Source organism: Chionomys nivalis, chromosome 5 (assembly GCF_950005125.1).
Source record: "Chionomys nivalis chromosome 5, mChiNiv1.1, whole genome shotgun sequence".
Taxonomy (NCBI): Eukaryota; Metazoa; Chordata; class Mammalia; order Rodentia; family Cricetidae; genus Chionomys; species Chionomys nivalis.
This window is the reverse complement of record NC_080090.1, coordinates 55,421,347-55,437,713: the sequence shown is the minus strand read 5'-3', so window position 1 is coordinate 55,437,713 and position 16,367 is coordinate 55,421,347. Positions and strand designations below refer to the sequence as shown.

Sequence of the window (16,367 nt, the reverse complement as noted above, 5' to 3'; positions counted from 1 at the left end):
GGGCTCTCAGTTTGACCCCCACCTTCCTCTTCATTCTACCCCTTGGCCATTACATGCCTTTAACTTCTGGATTTTCTTATTTTATTTTATTTATTTATTTATTTTGGATTTTCGAGACAGGGTTTCTCTGTGGCTTTGGAGCCTGTCCTGGAACTAGCTCTGTAGACCAGGCTGGTCTCGAACTCACAGAGATCCGCCTGCCTCTGCCTCCCGAGTGCTGGGATTAAAGGAACTTCTGGATTTTCTAAAGTCCGTGAAATGAAGCCATAAAATCCAATCTCTATGAGCCTGACCCACTTCATCTGCTTTTATTCCCACGAGCAAAACTTCCCCATCCAGCCCTGCCTCACACTTTCTGGTAATGTTCCTGTCCTCGGTTCACAAATGAGGAACTAGTGTGAGGCAATGACTCCGCTTGAGGAAAGCCCTGGGGACCGCCTCAAATGGCCACAGCCTCAGCCCTGCACCAGCAGAGGTGCCAAGCTCAGCAGGGAAGAGCTACAGAAGTTAACCCTTTGTAAAGAGAAGTTGACAAAGTTGGCAGGGGTAGCATCGGCGGGGAATGCCATGGAGCCAAAGCATCATGATGCCAGCATCTGAGGAGACCTGACAGTTTGTTAACCTCGGTTCTGGGGACTTCTCAGTTCACAAGACCATTCTGCCAGTGGAAAGGGGCCCAGACCTCCCCCCCGCCCACTTGACTGGGAGGTAGCTACGAGTTCTCTATCCTTTGAATTTTTTAAAATTTATTTTTAACTAAATAATCTTTATGTGTATGGGTGTTTTAGTGCCTGGTGTCCATAGGGGTCAAAGAGAGGCATCACATTCCCTGGAACTGGAGTTACAGATAGTTGTGGACCACCAGGTGATGTGGGTGCTGAGAATCGAACCCTGGTCCTCTGGAACAGCAATGAGTGCTCTTATCCACTGAGCCATATCTCAAGCACCACACACACACACACACACACACACACACACACACACACATATTTGTTTTGTTTTTCAAAAGAGTCCTGGCTGTCCTAAAACTCTCTTTGTAGACCAGGCTGGCCTCAAACTCACAGAGGTCCGCCTGCCTCTGCCTCCCAAGTGCTGGGATTAAAGTTGTGCACCACCACCACTCGACTCTACTTACTTGCTTATTTGTTTGTTTGTTTATTTATTTTTATTTATTATGAATGTGCGAGTGTGTGTGGCACACACGTGCCACAGCATGTGTATAGAAGTCAGAGGACAACTTTCTTTCCTTTTATCATGTGGCTGTCAAGGACTGAATTCAGGTCACTGTGCTTGGTGGCAAGTAAGTGCCTTTACCCGCTAAGCCCTCTTGCTGGCCTGAGTTCTCTGCTTTTTGATGCACTTGTGAGCTCTGGGTTGATAAAAAAAAAAAAAAAAAAGGCCTGAAAAACCATTCATCTACATCAACCGTTTCACTTTATAGGGGACCAAATGTAGGTCTGCCTAAGTTCACAGGGGTATTTGAGGCCTTTTATCAGGATGCTGGTCCCCATAAAGAAGGGAAGGGAAAAAGAGGGAGCTGAGGTGGGAATTGGGAACTGAGCTGTGTGACTTGCTTGCTTTATTTTGGGCTTGGCCTCCTGGGCCTGAAGACAGCATGCAGATTGGTTTCTGGCAGGACCATGGCCGTGACCACATTGAAAGTTCATGGGCTGCTGGGTTGGGGCCGCAGCAGCCGCTCTAACAGCTACAATTAGATAAATAAGGCTGGGCCAGTGCGCAGGCCGGGACTCTATTACTGGCTATGATCTATGACACCAGAGCCTTCATTATGTTGGCAGCACTGACTATTTATATCCGAGGGCCAGGAGGCCTCCTGTGTGCTCTGGTTTTCTTCCAGTGATCCCGGACAATAGCCAGTCTTTTCCAGGCTATGGAGCGAGCACCATAGTTCTGCCTTCAATAGCACAGCCTCTCTTTCCGTCCACACCTCTTCTATCACCATTTTCCTTAGACTCAGACTGAAACACCACTCTGGTCCTTGACTGATGCTTAAGGAGTCTTGGAATAAGAGATTGGGGAAAGCGAGCCTCCAAGGTAAAAGATCCAGGAAGTTGCTAGAGACCCATCTTGCATCTGAGGTGAAGAGACCCTTGTGTGGTGTTTGTAGCTCTTCCTGCAAGGAGGATGAAGCCCCGCAGCCAGCATCTCTGATCCCAGGGTAGCACTTACCTCCTCACCATTCTGGCCCAGCTCTACCTTGGGGGGGAACAGGGGGAGGGAGCAGGGCGGTTTCCTTCTTGTTGGTTTACTGGCTGGTGTCTAGAGGGAGAGTGACAGACGACACAGAGAGAAAAAGAGAGGCAGTGAATGGGGCGATAGGGAGGAGGAGGAAGGGCTGGAAACCGGTGTTAGGAACGGTTAGGGATGGCTAGAGGAGGAAAGAATGGTGACGGAACCGGCTGAATGCATCAGTGCTGTGCCGTTATCTTGCTACCCTTTCTGTTCAGCAATAATGTCCTCTTGTACTCGAGGTCCCCCCACCCCCTGATCTGAGCCAGCCTCTCAAGACGACATCCACATTTTGCCTTTTTGGCCATGAGGCAGAACCAGTCCCTTAGATCAGCACCACCCCCTTTCTTTGTCCTTTAGAGCATTTCTGTTTAGATAGCATGGGTCGATTTTATTTTTAGTTGAGAAAACCGAAGTGCAAAATCGTGTACATAAAAGAACAAGGGAGCTGCACTGTCCTGACCACGGGGCCGAGGCAGACCCTTGCCACCGGGGACTCTCCCTGACTTTTGCTTTGGTTGCTTTGACAGAGGGTCTCCTGCAGCCTGGCCTAGCCTTGATGTCCTTATGTAACTGAGAATGACCTTGAAGTCCTTATGTAACTGAGAATGACCTTGAAGTCTCGGTCCTCAACACTAGCGTGCTGAAATCTCGGTGGCGTGCAGCACCACGCCTGCTATAGCTCAGCTCACCCCATCCCCCACCCCCAAGACAGGTTTTCTCTCTGTGTAGCCCTGGCTGTCCTGGAACTTGCTTTATAGACCAGGCAGGGCTACTCACAGAGATCCGCCTGCCTCTGCCTCCCAAGTGCTGGGATTAAAGGCGTGCACCACTCCGGCCTAGCCTCAGCTCACTTGGAATGGAAGCCACACACTACATGACTGAAGCAGTCTAGTTCAATTGTGCAAAGTTATAACACTTAAATTTTTTTTTCTTTTTTCAGCAGGATCTTTTAGAATCCGCTGGTCTTCCATTCCTTGTCTCTTTTTGGAAAGTGTTTCCTATCGAATCCTCAGTTCTGGATCCAAATCCTCAGTTCTGTATCTGATGCCGCCTTGCCTATCTCCTGCTCCGAGGCTAGAAGCAGGAGCAGGATGGGTGGACTTCTTTGCTCTGTCTGAACCTGTCCAGGCTGGACAAAGCGATACAGCACTCATCCCTGTCCATGGATGCTCAAGAGGAACAGGAGTCCATGCTCTGCCTCATTAACCCCTCCTCACCATGGTGGGAGCCCGACTCTGGTAGGGAAGGATTCTCTGCCCCAAAGAAGCAGGTCGGTAGCACATTCCTCACATTCAGAGGGACCCTCTCTGGCTTCTCTTCCTAATTTGGTAATTGCCAAAACTCCTTCTGTCCGCTTTCTCCTCAGGACCTGATGGGCATCCTCTTCCTCCAGTCCCAGCTCCACATTTACCTCTCTGGCCACAGCCGCTTGCTCCCTGAACCGCCCAGCCAGCTGGGCCACGGAAGGCTGCGCTGAGCTGTCCACATTGGAGTTGGTCTCTGCCGATCTTTCCTGGCAAACAAAGGAGAGGCAAACGTTCATTAGCAAGTGTACACTCTGCTCTTCGGAGGGTCACATGGGGTGCCATGAAAGGCACCTGTTTTGTGGTTCCATCAGGAATTCTGTGACGAGACATTTTTAAAAGTATTTTGCAATTGGTTCCTATATCCAAAATTAAAAACAACTACACACACACATTCAATTATCTACATTTAGTGAGTAGCTACAATGTATTACACAGGGTTCCAGATGTGCCCCCGGGGACAAATAAACCAAGGTGGGGCTGGAGGCAGTCAGGGAAGGGTCTCCCACTCTGCAAACACCCATCAAGCATGGGAAGTATCAACAAAAGTCTGCAAACCTGTTTTAGGTTACTTTCTTTCTCTCCCTCTCCCTCCCTTCCCCTTCTCTTTCTCTTTTCCTCTCCTCCCCTCCCCTCCCCCCCTCTCTCATACAGGGTCTTGTTTTGTAAACTAAGATGACCTTGAACTCACATCCTTCCGACTTTTTCTTCCTCCAATGTTTGGATTATAGATGTGCACCACCATACCCAGCTCTTTCTGTGTTTCCTTTTCAAATTTAAAGCGTGTGTGTGTGTGTGTGTGTGTGTGTGTGTGTAGGTCAGAGGACAACTTGCAGCATTGCAAGCTGGACCTATAGCCAGTCATGATAACAACAACCCTGCTCCTCCCCTTCCCTCCCCCCAATCTCCACAGCCATTAAATTGTCAGTCACTAAACTCAACAGCCCTAATGAGAGACTGGCACCACCTGTGTCAAGGTTCAGACTGCTGAAGCAATGAGAGAGGTGGAGCAAGTCCCTGGTTGAGTTCCAGCAGAGCCCTTATCCTGTCTGCTAGTGTGGGAGTTAGTTCTTCCTTCTGCCAGTGGGTCCCAAGAATTGAACTCAGGTTATCAGGCTTGGTGGCAAACACCTTTACCTGTTGATCCACATTGCTGGCCCCACCTCTTGGCTTTTTGGTGGTCTTATGTGCTCGACCCTAGAGCTGTTAGGTTTTTTGTTTGTTTGTTTTTTGGTTTTTTGTTTGTTTGTTTTTCACCGTGATGGTGACATTTCCTTAACATAGAGAACATTATCACTCTCCCCTTTGTCTTGGGGGACTTGGGTAGCAGTTTGAGAAACTCTGTCTCCCCACGGGTGGTATCATGGTGTCTGAGATGGATCATGCCCCAACTCCAGCATAAGCATGCATCTCTATGCCACTTACAGCCCTGTGCACAGACATGTCGACAACCCTCCTTTTGGTACTAAAAATGTCTCCAAGTTTTTTGATTTGGCCTCTGCTACCTCCCAGCAATTAAGTGGCATAAACATAGCTGGTAGGAAAGGAGATTTGTGCAAAGGTAGGAAAGAAAGAACGGAACCTCAGACCTCTGGATGTGAATGGTTGTTCTGGGGCCGAAATCAGGTATTTCATTCCTGTTGTCCGCGTCACTCAAGTTCATCCCACCCCAGTCTAAACACTGGCATTGATTTCAAGAAGAATTTCAAATTATTTATCTCTTTTTCCCCCCAGATTTTCCTCAAGTTGCTGGGAATGCCTTGGAAGCCTGGACGCTCCATCAGAGGCTGTTGGATGGGCTCAGGATTGGTCCATGTCTGATCTCTCCACTGGTCACATGAATAGTGGTCAGAGACCCACACCTCGCTGTCCTGGAGCACCAGAAAGGCTTCAGGGGCAGAGTTTGGTGAATCGAGCTGCCCTTGGCAAAGACACAGGCTGATGGGTTTGTCCATCTGTCTTGCTTCCTGTCACTCACCAGCACGGCCTCTGTCCACTGCTATTTATTCCTCCAGGCCTGCTGATGGTGCATCCTACCTCAGCTTCCAGGCGCTGAGGGCTAGCGGTGCAGTGAGAGACATTCCAGCCAAAAATAGAGCCACAGAGGGATCAAAAACACCGGAACTTCCCTGTCTCAAGATGTGCTTGGCAAGGGGCTCAGCGGCAGGGAGGGGAAGTCTTCTGGGAGCACTAAGGGCTTACAAGTTGGGTGAAAGGAGAGGTTCTAATACAGAGTTTGCTTCCGTAAGTCCCCTAGGTTAACAAGTTACCTTCAAATGGCAAAGCTTCTCACCTCCCCCTGTCTCCAGGGCACCTCCTTTCCTAAATTTCCGAGTACTGACGGATGGCTACTGCACACACTGAAGGCCAGAGGCACACATCATTTAGCCAAAGTCACACTGGAGAAACTAAATGGAATTAACCATGGGAATATTTGACCCTGACACCCAGCGAGGGCCATGAGCTAAGTAATAACACATCCAATGGAAAGCGCTCTAAGAACTGCAAAGGGCTATTATGTAAGTATCAAGATTATTATTAGCCAGCGAGTTGCACAGGTGCAATGGAAGAAGCATGATCTTCAGGCTGACGGCTCAGCCCATGTGAGGCTTTGCTTCCAGCTTGCATTGCGGTCTTAGCCACAGAGCTCCTTCGGTGGGTGCGACAGCTTGCAAGCCCATCCCAGGCTGGGGTTCCCACACTCTCACTGTCTTCTGTACTGTGCTCCGCCCCCATCAGGTCTTGTGTAAATCAAGCTGCTCTTACAGACACTGCATAGCTGAGGATGTTCTTGAACGTTTTTGTTTGTCTGTTTGCTAGGTCCCCCCACCCCCACTCCAAGACAGGGTTTCTCTGTGTAGCCTTTGATGTGGGAGAGTCTTCTGTTTTGTGTTGATTTCATGGTTAAATAAAGAGACTGCCTTGGCCCTTTAATAGGACAGAAAATTAGGTAGGCGGAGTAGACTGAACAGAATTCTGGGAGAAAGAAAGCTGAGTCAAGCAGACGCTATAGCTCTCCTCTCCAAGATGGACGCAGGTTACGATCCTTTCCGGTAAGCCACCACCTTGTGGTGCTACACAGATTATTAGAAATGGGTTAATCAAGACGTGAGAGTTAGCCAGTAAGAGGATGGAACTAACGGGCCAAGCAGTGTTTAAATGAATACAATTTGTGTGTCATTATTTTGGGTATAAAGCTAGGTGGGAACCAGGCGGCGGGAAGCAGTCTGCAGCTCCTATCACTACAAGCCTTGGCTGTCCTGGAACTTGCTTTGTAGACCATCTGGCCTCGAAATCACAGAGATCCTCCGGCCTCTGCCTCCTGAGCGCTGGGATTAAAGACATGCATCATCATGCCTGGTGATTTTAAACTTTTGATCTCTTTGCTGCCTCTCCCCAAGTGCTGAGATTACAATGCCCAGTTTTGTGCAGCACTGGGAACCGAACCCAGGGTTTTGTGTATGCTAGGCAAGCACTCACCTATTGAGCAACATCTGTAGCCCATGTATTCTTGGCTCTAAGAAAGACTTCAGTTGGGCGGTGGTTGTACATACCTTTAATCCCAGAACTGGGGAAGCAGAGGCAGGCAGATTTCTGTGAGTTTGAGGCTAGCCTGATCTATAGAGCAAGTTCCAGGACAGTCAGGGCTACACAGAGAAACTCTGTCTCGAAACAAAACAAAACAAAAATAAAAAAGAATGAATTCAGTGTCTCTGCCTCCTTCTAGGCATTCCCAAGACTCTCAACTTCCCTGGATAAATATTTTTTTCTGGTTCATAAGGTATTAACACTGGGCTTGAAGTGTAGAAGGAGTTCATCAAAGCTTGTCCCATCCCCATTCGGCCCTATTTGCCAGTGTAGGACCTGGGTACCTGCTCCTACAGCCACCCTTAAATAACCCTGGGGACCACACCTGGTTGCAGCCCCAGCCTCCACAACATCCTTCTGGACCTGAATCTTGCTTGCTACACCCTTCCTGCCACCAAACAAGCCCGGCTCTGCCAGCTACCTCTGAGACCACAGTTACAAGAATGTCTGACTCTGCCGCGGCCAGGAGCAAATCACCTGTGGTGTTTCCTTTCCATGTCTGTGGGATTTTCTGAGAACTGAGGAGCCTATGTCTAGACTGTGTGGAGCTTCCTGGATGCTGTTGCTATGCCGAGTAAACACAGTTTGGAGGCTGCTGACCATCCACATAGTAGAACCTTTGTGTGTAGGCCAGAAGAAGGCCTGGCTACCTCTCTGGCTCTGCCCTGCTTCTCCACCCTGCTTGTTGTTTGAAAGCTGAAGTGCCTAACAGTCTCTGGGCCACAGTGTAGGGGAACAAGGTATGTCGAGAAGCCTGATTGTGCATGGCCACGAGAGGGCTGTGCTTGAGGGTGGAGGATCGTTTGTTCTTAGCCAATAAGAATGTTTCTTGCTCATCAGAACAGTGAACCCAGAGCCTCAAAGGCATAAAGGATGCTTGCTGTTTTTGTCCTCCAGAAAGGAAAAGGATTATAAGGCAAGGCTATCTAAGAAGAGTTCCCATCCCTACAGAGCTGCTTTATCATCACTTGGGAAGGAGCGGTGTTAGCGTCTTGGGGTGTTCTCTTTGCTCCTAACTCTTTCGTTTATCCTAATGTTTCCCTCACTGCCATGTTAGGATGATGGAAAGGTTTCTGGACCAGACTAGGCAGGTTCGCTTATCCTACCTGCTTCTGAGTACTGTTCTCAGAGCAGTGTGAGCAGTGTTGTCTGATTTTTACCTCACCTGGAGGAGAAAGGTGGGGCCATGCTGCAGAGTAACTTTCTGCCGAGTGAGTAAGTGATGGCATGGGAGGGAACCACCATGGAGCGCCAGCTTTGCCCACACGTCCAGCCCCTTCACCCTCGTGTGTCTCTTTCTCCTCTTTCACAGACCCTGTTCTAGGCTCTGATGCAAAGGTGAACAGGGCAGAACTGTTGCCCTCAACAACGAAGATGCAGACAGACCAACAACAAGGAGATACAGGGTTGAGAAAGGATGTGACGGAGGCAAAGCGGGTCCTCCTTCCGGTGAGGGTGTGGAAAGGTATCTCCGAGGAAGGAGTGGCTCCGTTAAATCCCAGGCAGGGAAAAGACGGGGAAGGGAGGTCTCCTGAGCACAATCACAAACAGGAACAGGATGAGGGAGAGCAGAGGAAAACGAGGCGGGGAGAATCTGGGCACCAGAGTTGGGTGGGGAGGTAAGGGATGGGACCAGGCCCGTGGGTGCCCCATCACAAGCAGCTTGTGTTTCAGTCTGAGCGAGCGAGCAAGTGGTCACACATAGAGAGGCTGCACGGGAAGATGGAAGAGAACGGGAAGGAGACCAAAGGCAGGTGCTTGCAGGTGTGAGCTAACCAAGGGGTGACAGTGGAGGGACCCACACATGCAGCCAGGAGAGGGGGAGAAAAGAGATTTGGAGGTAAAATTACTGATGAAGCCTGTGTAGGCGTGAGGGACAGAGCAGAACCAAAAATGGTGCCTGACTTCTGTTGTGGACAGTAGGGCACCGGAAGTACTTTCTGTGTTGGGGAAGAGTGGGTGGGACAGATGGGACGAGGGGAATGGTATTTTCTCAGTTATGAAAGTTTGAAATGTCTCACAGACACCCTAGTTGAGATGCAGTAGAGAGGGTTGAATATACACCCGAGCCTAGAGGTCAAAGGAGGAAACCAAGACAGGCACGTGGGAGTGCCCAGGTAGAGATGGCAGTTGAAGTCACAAGGTTGGATCAAATTAGAAGAAACGCAGAACAGGAAGAGACCAAAGGCTGAACACTGTGCTATCTCCTCTGTGTGAGCTGGCCTTCATCCATGAAGGAGGATCACCCTGTGGCTCCAGGGAGACACTGGTATGGACTGCAGGTGGGGTAGAGCAATGTCAGAAGGTTCCCTGACTAAAGTGAATGGGGGAAGGGCGAGAAACCCCAAATGTTCCACATGACTTGTGTGTGGTGTCCCTCTTCCCTCTAGGTGGTTCTTTCATCCATTCTCTCTTGAGCATCACCAGATGCTGTCAAATGCATTGTGGGAACAAGTGATGACTTCAAGCTGTGAGCAGCCTGCTCTAGGGGAAAATGGAAGGCGGAGGTGAAGAACAATAACAAATCCTTGAAATAGAAGAGTAGAAATGGGTACGTGAGAACAAATAGTCCTTTCACACAGACCAAAAAAGTCCCAAACATCTCCAACCTACCCGCTTGTAAGATTCGAGGACCTGAAAATAGAAGTTCCTTGGCCTCTGCAACTCCCTCCGAGGGAAAACCCAGAAAAAATACTCAACCTACCAAGGGAGCCCTAGGCATTGGCAAGGGGCGGGTCCTTCTTTGGGTCTTTCTGGGCTTCCCATTTCGTCTGGGACTTAGTGTTGCAGCCCAGTGATGGGGGGGTGGAGTTACTATGGGGCACAGTCCTGGGTACCTAAGGGCAGGAGTCCTGGGGAGTCTTCTAGGTGGGGACCAGCAGGTATAAAAGCAGGAACATAAGGAGGGTTAGAGTGTGGGTGAATGCCCAGGTAACAGTGACGGGTAACAGAGGAAACAGGGAGCTCTATGACAATGCTTGGAGCTTAGCAATGTAATCTGAGAAAAACGTTTTCTGAAGAACCTGTGAGCTATGGTACAAGCACAGGAAAGGAATTATTTAGGCCTAAAAAGGCACAGGGACGATGGATGAGAACAATACATTTGGAGCCAGATGCAGGCGCTGGTTGCATTCGATGGCAGGGGCCTCTGCTGCATCTTCAATGTCTACAAAGTCCGTGTGTTTGAGGTTTACTTTCCAGCCTGCTAATGAGAGGGAGTGAAACCTTTGAGAAGTTGGGTCTAGTGGTAGAGCGTTAAGTCACTGGGGACATGCTGTAGCAGGGGACATTGTGACCCGGACCTCTCTTCTCTCTTTGCATCCTAGCTGCCGTGAGCTGAGCAAGTCTCTTTTACTGTACACTCACCCTATGATGTATTATTCTGCGACCACAGGCCCAAAGCGGCAAGACCAATTGGCCCTGGAAACCTCAGAAACCACACACCTAAACAAACCTTTCCTGCTTTAAAGTTAATTTAACTTGGGTATTTGTTACTACAGCAATGGAAAGCTGACCAAAAGTACCTTGAGCCTCAGTTTCCTGTTTTGTAAGTGAGGTTATTAATACCCACCAGCCTTTGTGACAACACAGTTTGCAACTTGTGTCCTGGTTTTTGGTGGCTGCACCACCCTCCCCTCATGGATAGCAAGAATCAGACTATTAATCACAGAGTATCCACTTGTTTGGGAATGAGCCTTGTGTTCCAGGCAGGGTGCAGTGACAGTTTTACTACACTGTGTGGGGTACAGGTTGATTGAGTGCAAATACCAGCCCCACGTTTTCCATTCTGTGGTCCTAGATGTTAACTGTAGGGACCGAATGAAGCCCTGGGCCAGTGGAGTCCTGAGTGAATGTGTATTATTTGACATGAGCTGGCCACATCAAGGATGAAGGCCTCTGACTCACAGGGAATTGTCAGAGCTTTTCACATTTGGGTCAGGCTCGGATTGGGCCAAAGCTTTCTTCTGGCCCAGTGTGTTTATGAAAGAGTGATTGGTGTGTGCGAAAGCTACAGCTGCAGCTTCCTCATCCTGGAAGCTTACAGCTGGAGGCTGCTCCCCTGCAAACACATCCTACCGAGACTAGCTAACCCCCCCAGCCCCGTGCTATACATAATAAACATGCTGATGTCCCGGTTTGTAGTTGGTATCACTCCATTAGTGTCTGCACAGCCCACCTGTCCCCAGCTTTTTGGGGTGTCTGTCCTTTCTCCATTTCCTCCATACCCTAGTCAGGTCAAATCCAGCCACAATGGATGCAGTGATTACCAAACTTTGTGTCCCAGGATCCCAATCTGTATAAAGGGAATAATTATGATAGTACTATGTTATAGAGCCATTGGCGAGACTTAATGAGTTATGCATGTACAATGCTTAGAATAGGACTTGGCACACAGGAAGGGTTCAATAATTGTTCCCTATTGCTGAATGTTGGTTATGAGGCTAGCAGTTTGCCCGAATGGCTAAGAAATGTTCAGAGTCAGACCCAATCTGCTGTACAGAGGACTCAGCTGACTAAGACACCATGCATGCTCTTCCCTCATGAGAGGGACATCCTGCACCAACCATTACGATGGGCCACTTTATTACCAAGATGGGTGCACAGCAGATACTTTATCCTTTCCTCGTTTACCGTCCCCAGGAATACTTCACAGAAATCCTAAACATATATCCAAGCTGCGTGATCCCTAAGTCAGTCAAAGCACTTGAATCAAAGTATCAGGTTCATGCCCACTAGCCAGTGAATGGAGAAGAAGATTGTAACAGTTACACCGTGCAATAATATTCGCCTATAAAGGGAATGAAATTAGGATTTTGTGAGATGGCTCCGCAGGCAAAATGCTTGTGGAGCAATCCTGGTAAGCTAAGGGAGCTCAACTCCTAAGACACACGGAGAGGTGGAAGGAGCGAGCTGTCTCTACGAGGTTGTCCTCTGAGCACACACAGCCCCTTCTGTCACACACAATAATTCTTTAAAAGGAGAATGAAATATTGATACACATGGAGCATAGACAATTACACTCCCACACAGGTGTCACAGTGTGCATGTTGGAGATTAATTTCTTTCCTCCCACTGAGTGGGTCCCAGGAGTTAAACTCAAGTTGTCAGACTTGGAAGCCTTTGCCCACCCCACCCCAACCATCTTGCCAGCACTAATTATCCACTTTAAATAGATGAATTGTATAGTGTGTTACTTATATCTCAATCAAATTATTACTTTAAAAGACAACAAATCCTTACACCCAGCCTAAAGCGTCTAATCGAGAGAAAACTGACTTTGCCTGCACAGTCCTGACTTTTCCCTGTGCTCTATAGTCTCCATTGACAGGACTCTCCTGTTCCCAGCCTGCCTCGTCGCTGCGGGTATATTTGAGGAGTGCCCTGCAGTCAGCTGCTGGGGGAAGGAGCTGAGGAGATGGTTATAAAATAGGTACCAATCCCCAGAGGCCTTCAAGGACAGAATGAGCTTGCTGCAAGCACCAGCACGGGGCTTTGTACTCAGTCAGGCAGGGACTGAGTCTCGGGGCACCAGCTGTGTGCCTAACAAAAGTGAAGTATGGGGGTTACAGGGTCAATCTTATGGCTCTGGAGGTCAAGGAGCTCCTGGTTTACCTGAAGGCCTGGTTGGTGGTAGAAAATACCATGATGAGAAGGGCCAATCTGTGCTGGGTGGCCTCACCCAGAAGCATGGGGAGAAGCACCAGGGACAACCTCACAGAGGAACTGACGAACATGTCACAGCTGTCGCAGCCTCGGATGAGTTCCCTGGGTGACGGGCTCATTCCTCTGGTCCCCGCTCAGTGCCCGAGAAGGGCTAAGTGAGAGCTGCCACATGGAACCCGGGCTGCAGAACTCAGTTCACTCCTTAGGCTGGTGTGGGCTGGAATGTTAGAGGACCCGCTGTTTAGTCTCTAGGCAGACACCGCAACAATGGGTAGTCCTTTCTGTTGTTTAAATTATGTGTGTGCATATGCCTGCAGAGAGGCCAGAAGACAGTGTTGGGTCACAACAAGAGTGAGAGGCAGTTGTGAGTCACCCAGTTTGGGTGTTGGGTCTTCTGCAGGAGTTGTATGCGTTCAGTTGTTTCTGAGACAGGGTTTCTCTGTGTAGCCTTGGCTGTCCTGGATCTCACTCTGTAAACCAGGCTGGCCTCGAACTTAGAGATCAACCTGCCTCTGCCTCCTGAGTGCTGGGATTAAAGGTGTGCACCACCACTGTTGTATCTGCCCTTAATCCCTGAGCCATCCCTCCATCCATCTATCCATGCTGGAGATTTCAATTTGTTTTGGGGATGTTGGGCAACGGGAGGTAATTTGCTTCACTCTTTGAAGGTAGTACCACTAAAAAGATATATGTGTTGTCACTGTTTCCCTCCTTCCTCATCCTGGTTATGACCTCATTTCTCTGATTTGTACCATTTCTGTTATTTTCTGTGTATTCCTTCCACCTACTGCTGGGAGCTCTCGGAGGCCTGCTGTCATGGCTGAGGATAGCCTTCGGGCTATCCTCACTTCTAGGATATCCTCATTTCTCTTGGAGCTTCCTCTTTCTAGACGACTCTGGCCGAGTCACATGAGTTCCTGTAGCCCCAGCCTCTGCACCTGTGACATCAGAATGACCCCTGGCTTGCCTTGTACACTAGATGGTCACAAGACTCTGAGGACACAGCGAACGAGGGAGCACACAGGAGGAGAAGAGCACAGCTGGACAGGATGGGGATTGTTGCACCTCTGAAAGTAAGCGTTAGAGTCCAACAAACAGTCCCGCCACCAGGACAGACGTAGTAATGGTCCCCTGGCCCATCAAATTTATCTACATCCTAGTCCCTGGAAGCTGTGACGTCACTACGTAAGGTCACATGGTAAATGGCAGATGAAGTAAATGGTGAAAATAAAGTTGTCTATCGGCTGATCTTAAAATGGGGGATATTCTGTATGGTTTGGGTGGGCCATGTGTAACCACACAATTCCTACAGGAAGGAGGAGAGCAGGGGAAAGCCAGAGTCAGTGACTGGAGCCGAGAGTCCGCCCGCTGTTGTTGCCTTTGACCATGAAGGAAAGGACCACAAGTCAACAAATGCAGGCAGCCTTTGGATACTGAGAAAGACAAGATAATGGGTTCTCTCCTTGTGTCTCCAGACTGATTTCAGTTATTAGGACCCATTTTGACCTTTTGACCTCCTGAACAATAGATAACTATGTTGGTGATCATTTACTACAGGCAGTCAGTTGGCAATCCAAATATCTACAGGCAGCCAGTTGGTTGTCCAAATATCTGCAAACACCCTTATGTTGACTGAGCCCTCGGAATGCAGGAGTTAAGAGAAGTCCCACTTTTTAACTAGAGCCCATACGAGAAGCAAACGATGGGGCTGAGGATGCAGCCCTGTGGGTAGAGTACTTGCTTAGCGTGCATGAAGCCTTGAGTTCAAGCCCCAGCACTTCATAAGCTGGGCGTGGTGGTGCACTCCTGTAAAGACAGCTCTTGCAAGGTAAAGGCTGGAGGGTCAGAAGTTCGAGGTCATCTTCAGCTACTGCGCAGTTTAAGGCTAGCCTGGACTACGTGAGACCTTGTCTAAGAGAGAGGGGAGTGAGAAACACACACAGAGAGAGAGAGAGAGAGAGAGAGAGAGAGAGAGAGAGAGAGAGAGAGCGCAGATGAATCAATGGAAAGAAGCATAAGTGAGTACACAGCCTGTGAGCGGCACACAGGGCAGGGGGATGGCAAGGGGAGAAGCATCTAGCTGAGGGTCTCTGATGACACAGCCGTGGGAACACACAGCAGACACTCTGGCTCTGAGGCATCCCAAACCGTGGCTGGAGCAGGGGGGGAAAAAGGGAGGTGCAGGGTAGAGCCAAGAGGCTTCTGGGTAGACGAGAGTGTTGTTGACAAAGCGGAGAGGCCCAAGGAGAGAGGCAGGGCTGAGGAAAAGAAGTTAGAGAAGGTGCCACAGGATGAGCGCCCAGAAAGGGTGAGGTGGAGCACACAGACCCACAGCACCAGCGTGGGAGTGAGGAAGTCAGCCTCCAGCGGCTGAATCTTAGCTTGTACTACGGGGTAACAGCAGAGGCTTCAGACAGGCAGGAACGAAGGGACACAGACCACGGCCAGCAAAGCATTGCTATAAATGCAGACAGACACAAAATTACTTCAAACACTATCAGGTTTTTGGTTGTTTTGCTTTGTTTTTAATTCGTTTGCCCAGTTCTTGACTGTGAACTTTGTGGATGGCAACATCACATCCCAGAGTCAAACGGTCAGATGCACCTGATTCCCAGACAACTCATTCACCTTCATCAACAAGTAAATACACAATCCGTCTCTTCCCAAAGTCTGTTCAGAACCTCCCAGCCCTGGGTTATGCTTGCCCTGGTAAGAGCACTAATATACTTGACCACCAGAGAGTCCCTCTCACTGTAAGACTGAAGATTTTTGGGCAGCCACCTAGAGAGACCCACAAAAACCCTTCTCTGGCGATCACAGTAGTAACAGTGTATATGTATTTGAGGTCTATGACATTTATCCTGCTGGTCACGGAGACTACTAAGATTAGAACATATTTCCCAAGAACCAGGCCTGCCTGCCAGTCAGCTGCTGCCTCTCCTGTTACAGCAGCGTCCTCCTGGCTCCCTGTGGGGTGGAGTCAGCACAGCCACGAGTGGGAGTTTCATTTGGGGGCTCTCAGAATGTCCCATGCTTGGGGTGCCCACAGGAGTATGTGTTGCCGAGCCTTGGAGTACGTACTGTTGAGCATCTCACAAGGACGGATTGGGGAGGGACTAACCCTTAAGATATCTTTCATCTGAGCTGTGGACCCAGTTCATAGGTAGAAGAACCCATTGGTAATGCCAGTAGCGACAGTGCCCTGAGCACCTTCCAAATGCCAGTCCACCTACAGATATGGTTTCATAGACCTTATGTAACACAAAGCTTTGATTGACTAGAAGGAGGAACTAGCTTCTCATAGGTAGGGAAACTGAGGCAGAGAGTTATTAATGGGTTATACTCCCTGAGCAAGGACAGCAATGCTCCTTGGAGTCCCTCTGGGGAATGTGCACAGAATTCTGTCTCATAGATGAATGGTTTCTTATTAGCTATATATAATAAGAAGATAGGACAAGGGCTGGTCTGAAAAGGACAGGACAGGCAAAGCCAGGGCTCTGCTAAAGGCTTGTCTGTGGAAGCCAGGAGGCCTGGCTCACGCCGCTGGGCGCGAGTGAG

The 16,367-nt window shown here is 49.3% G+C and overlaps 1 protein-coding gene across 2 annotated transcripts in view; it reads right to left on the bottom strand.

The window, feature by feature from the left end:
* Nucleotides 1–16,367, bottom strand: part of Rcsd1 (RCSD domain containing 1) — a 61,044-nt gene that overhangs the window by 12,227 nt on the left and 32,450 nt on the right. The window contains exons 3-4 of one of the 2 annotated variants that reach the window (XM_057770984.1): nt 3,665–3,766; nt 2,191–2,280 (exon numbers count right to left, since the gene is read on the bottom strand). In XM_057770984.1, coding sequence (XP_057626967.1) covers nt 2,191–2,280; nt 3,665–3,766 — 192 coding nt within the window. The remainder of the gene's footprint in view (nt 1–2,190; nt 2,281–3,664; nt 3,767–16,367) is intronic. The other variant, XM_057770985.1, reaches the window with a different exon arrangement.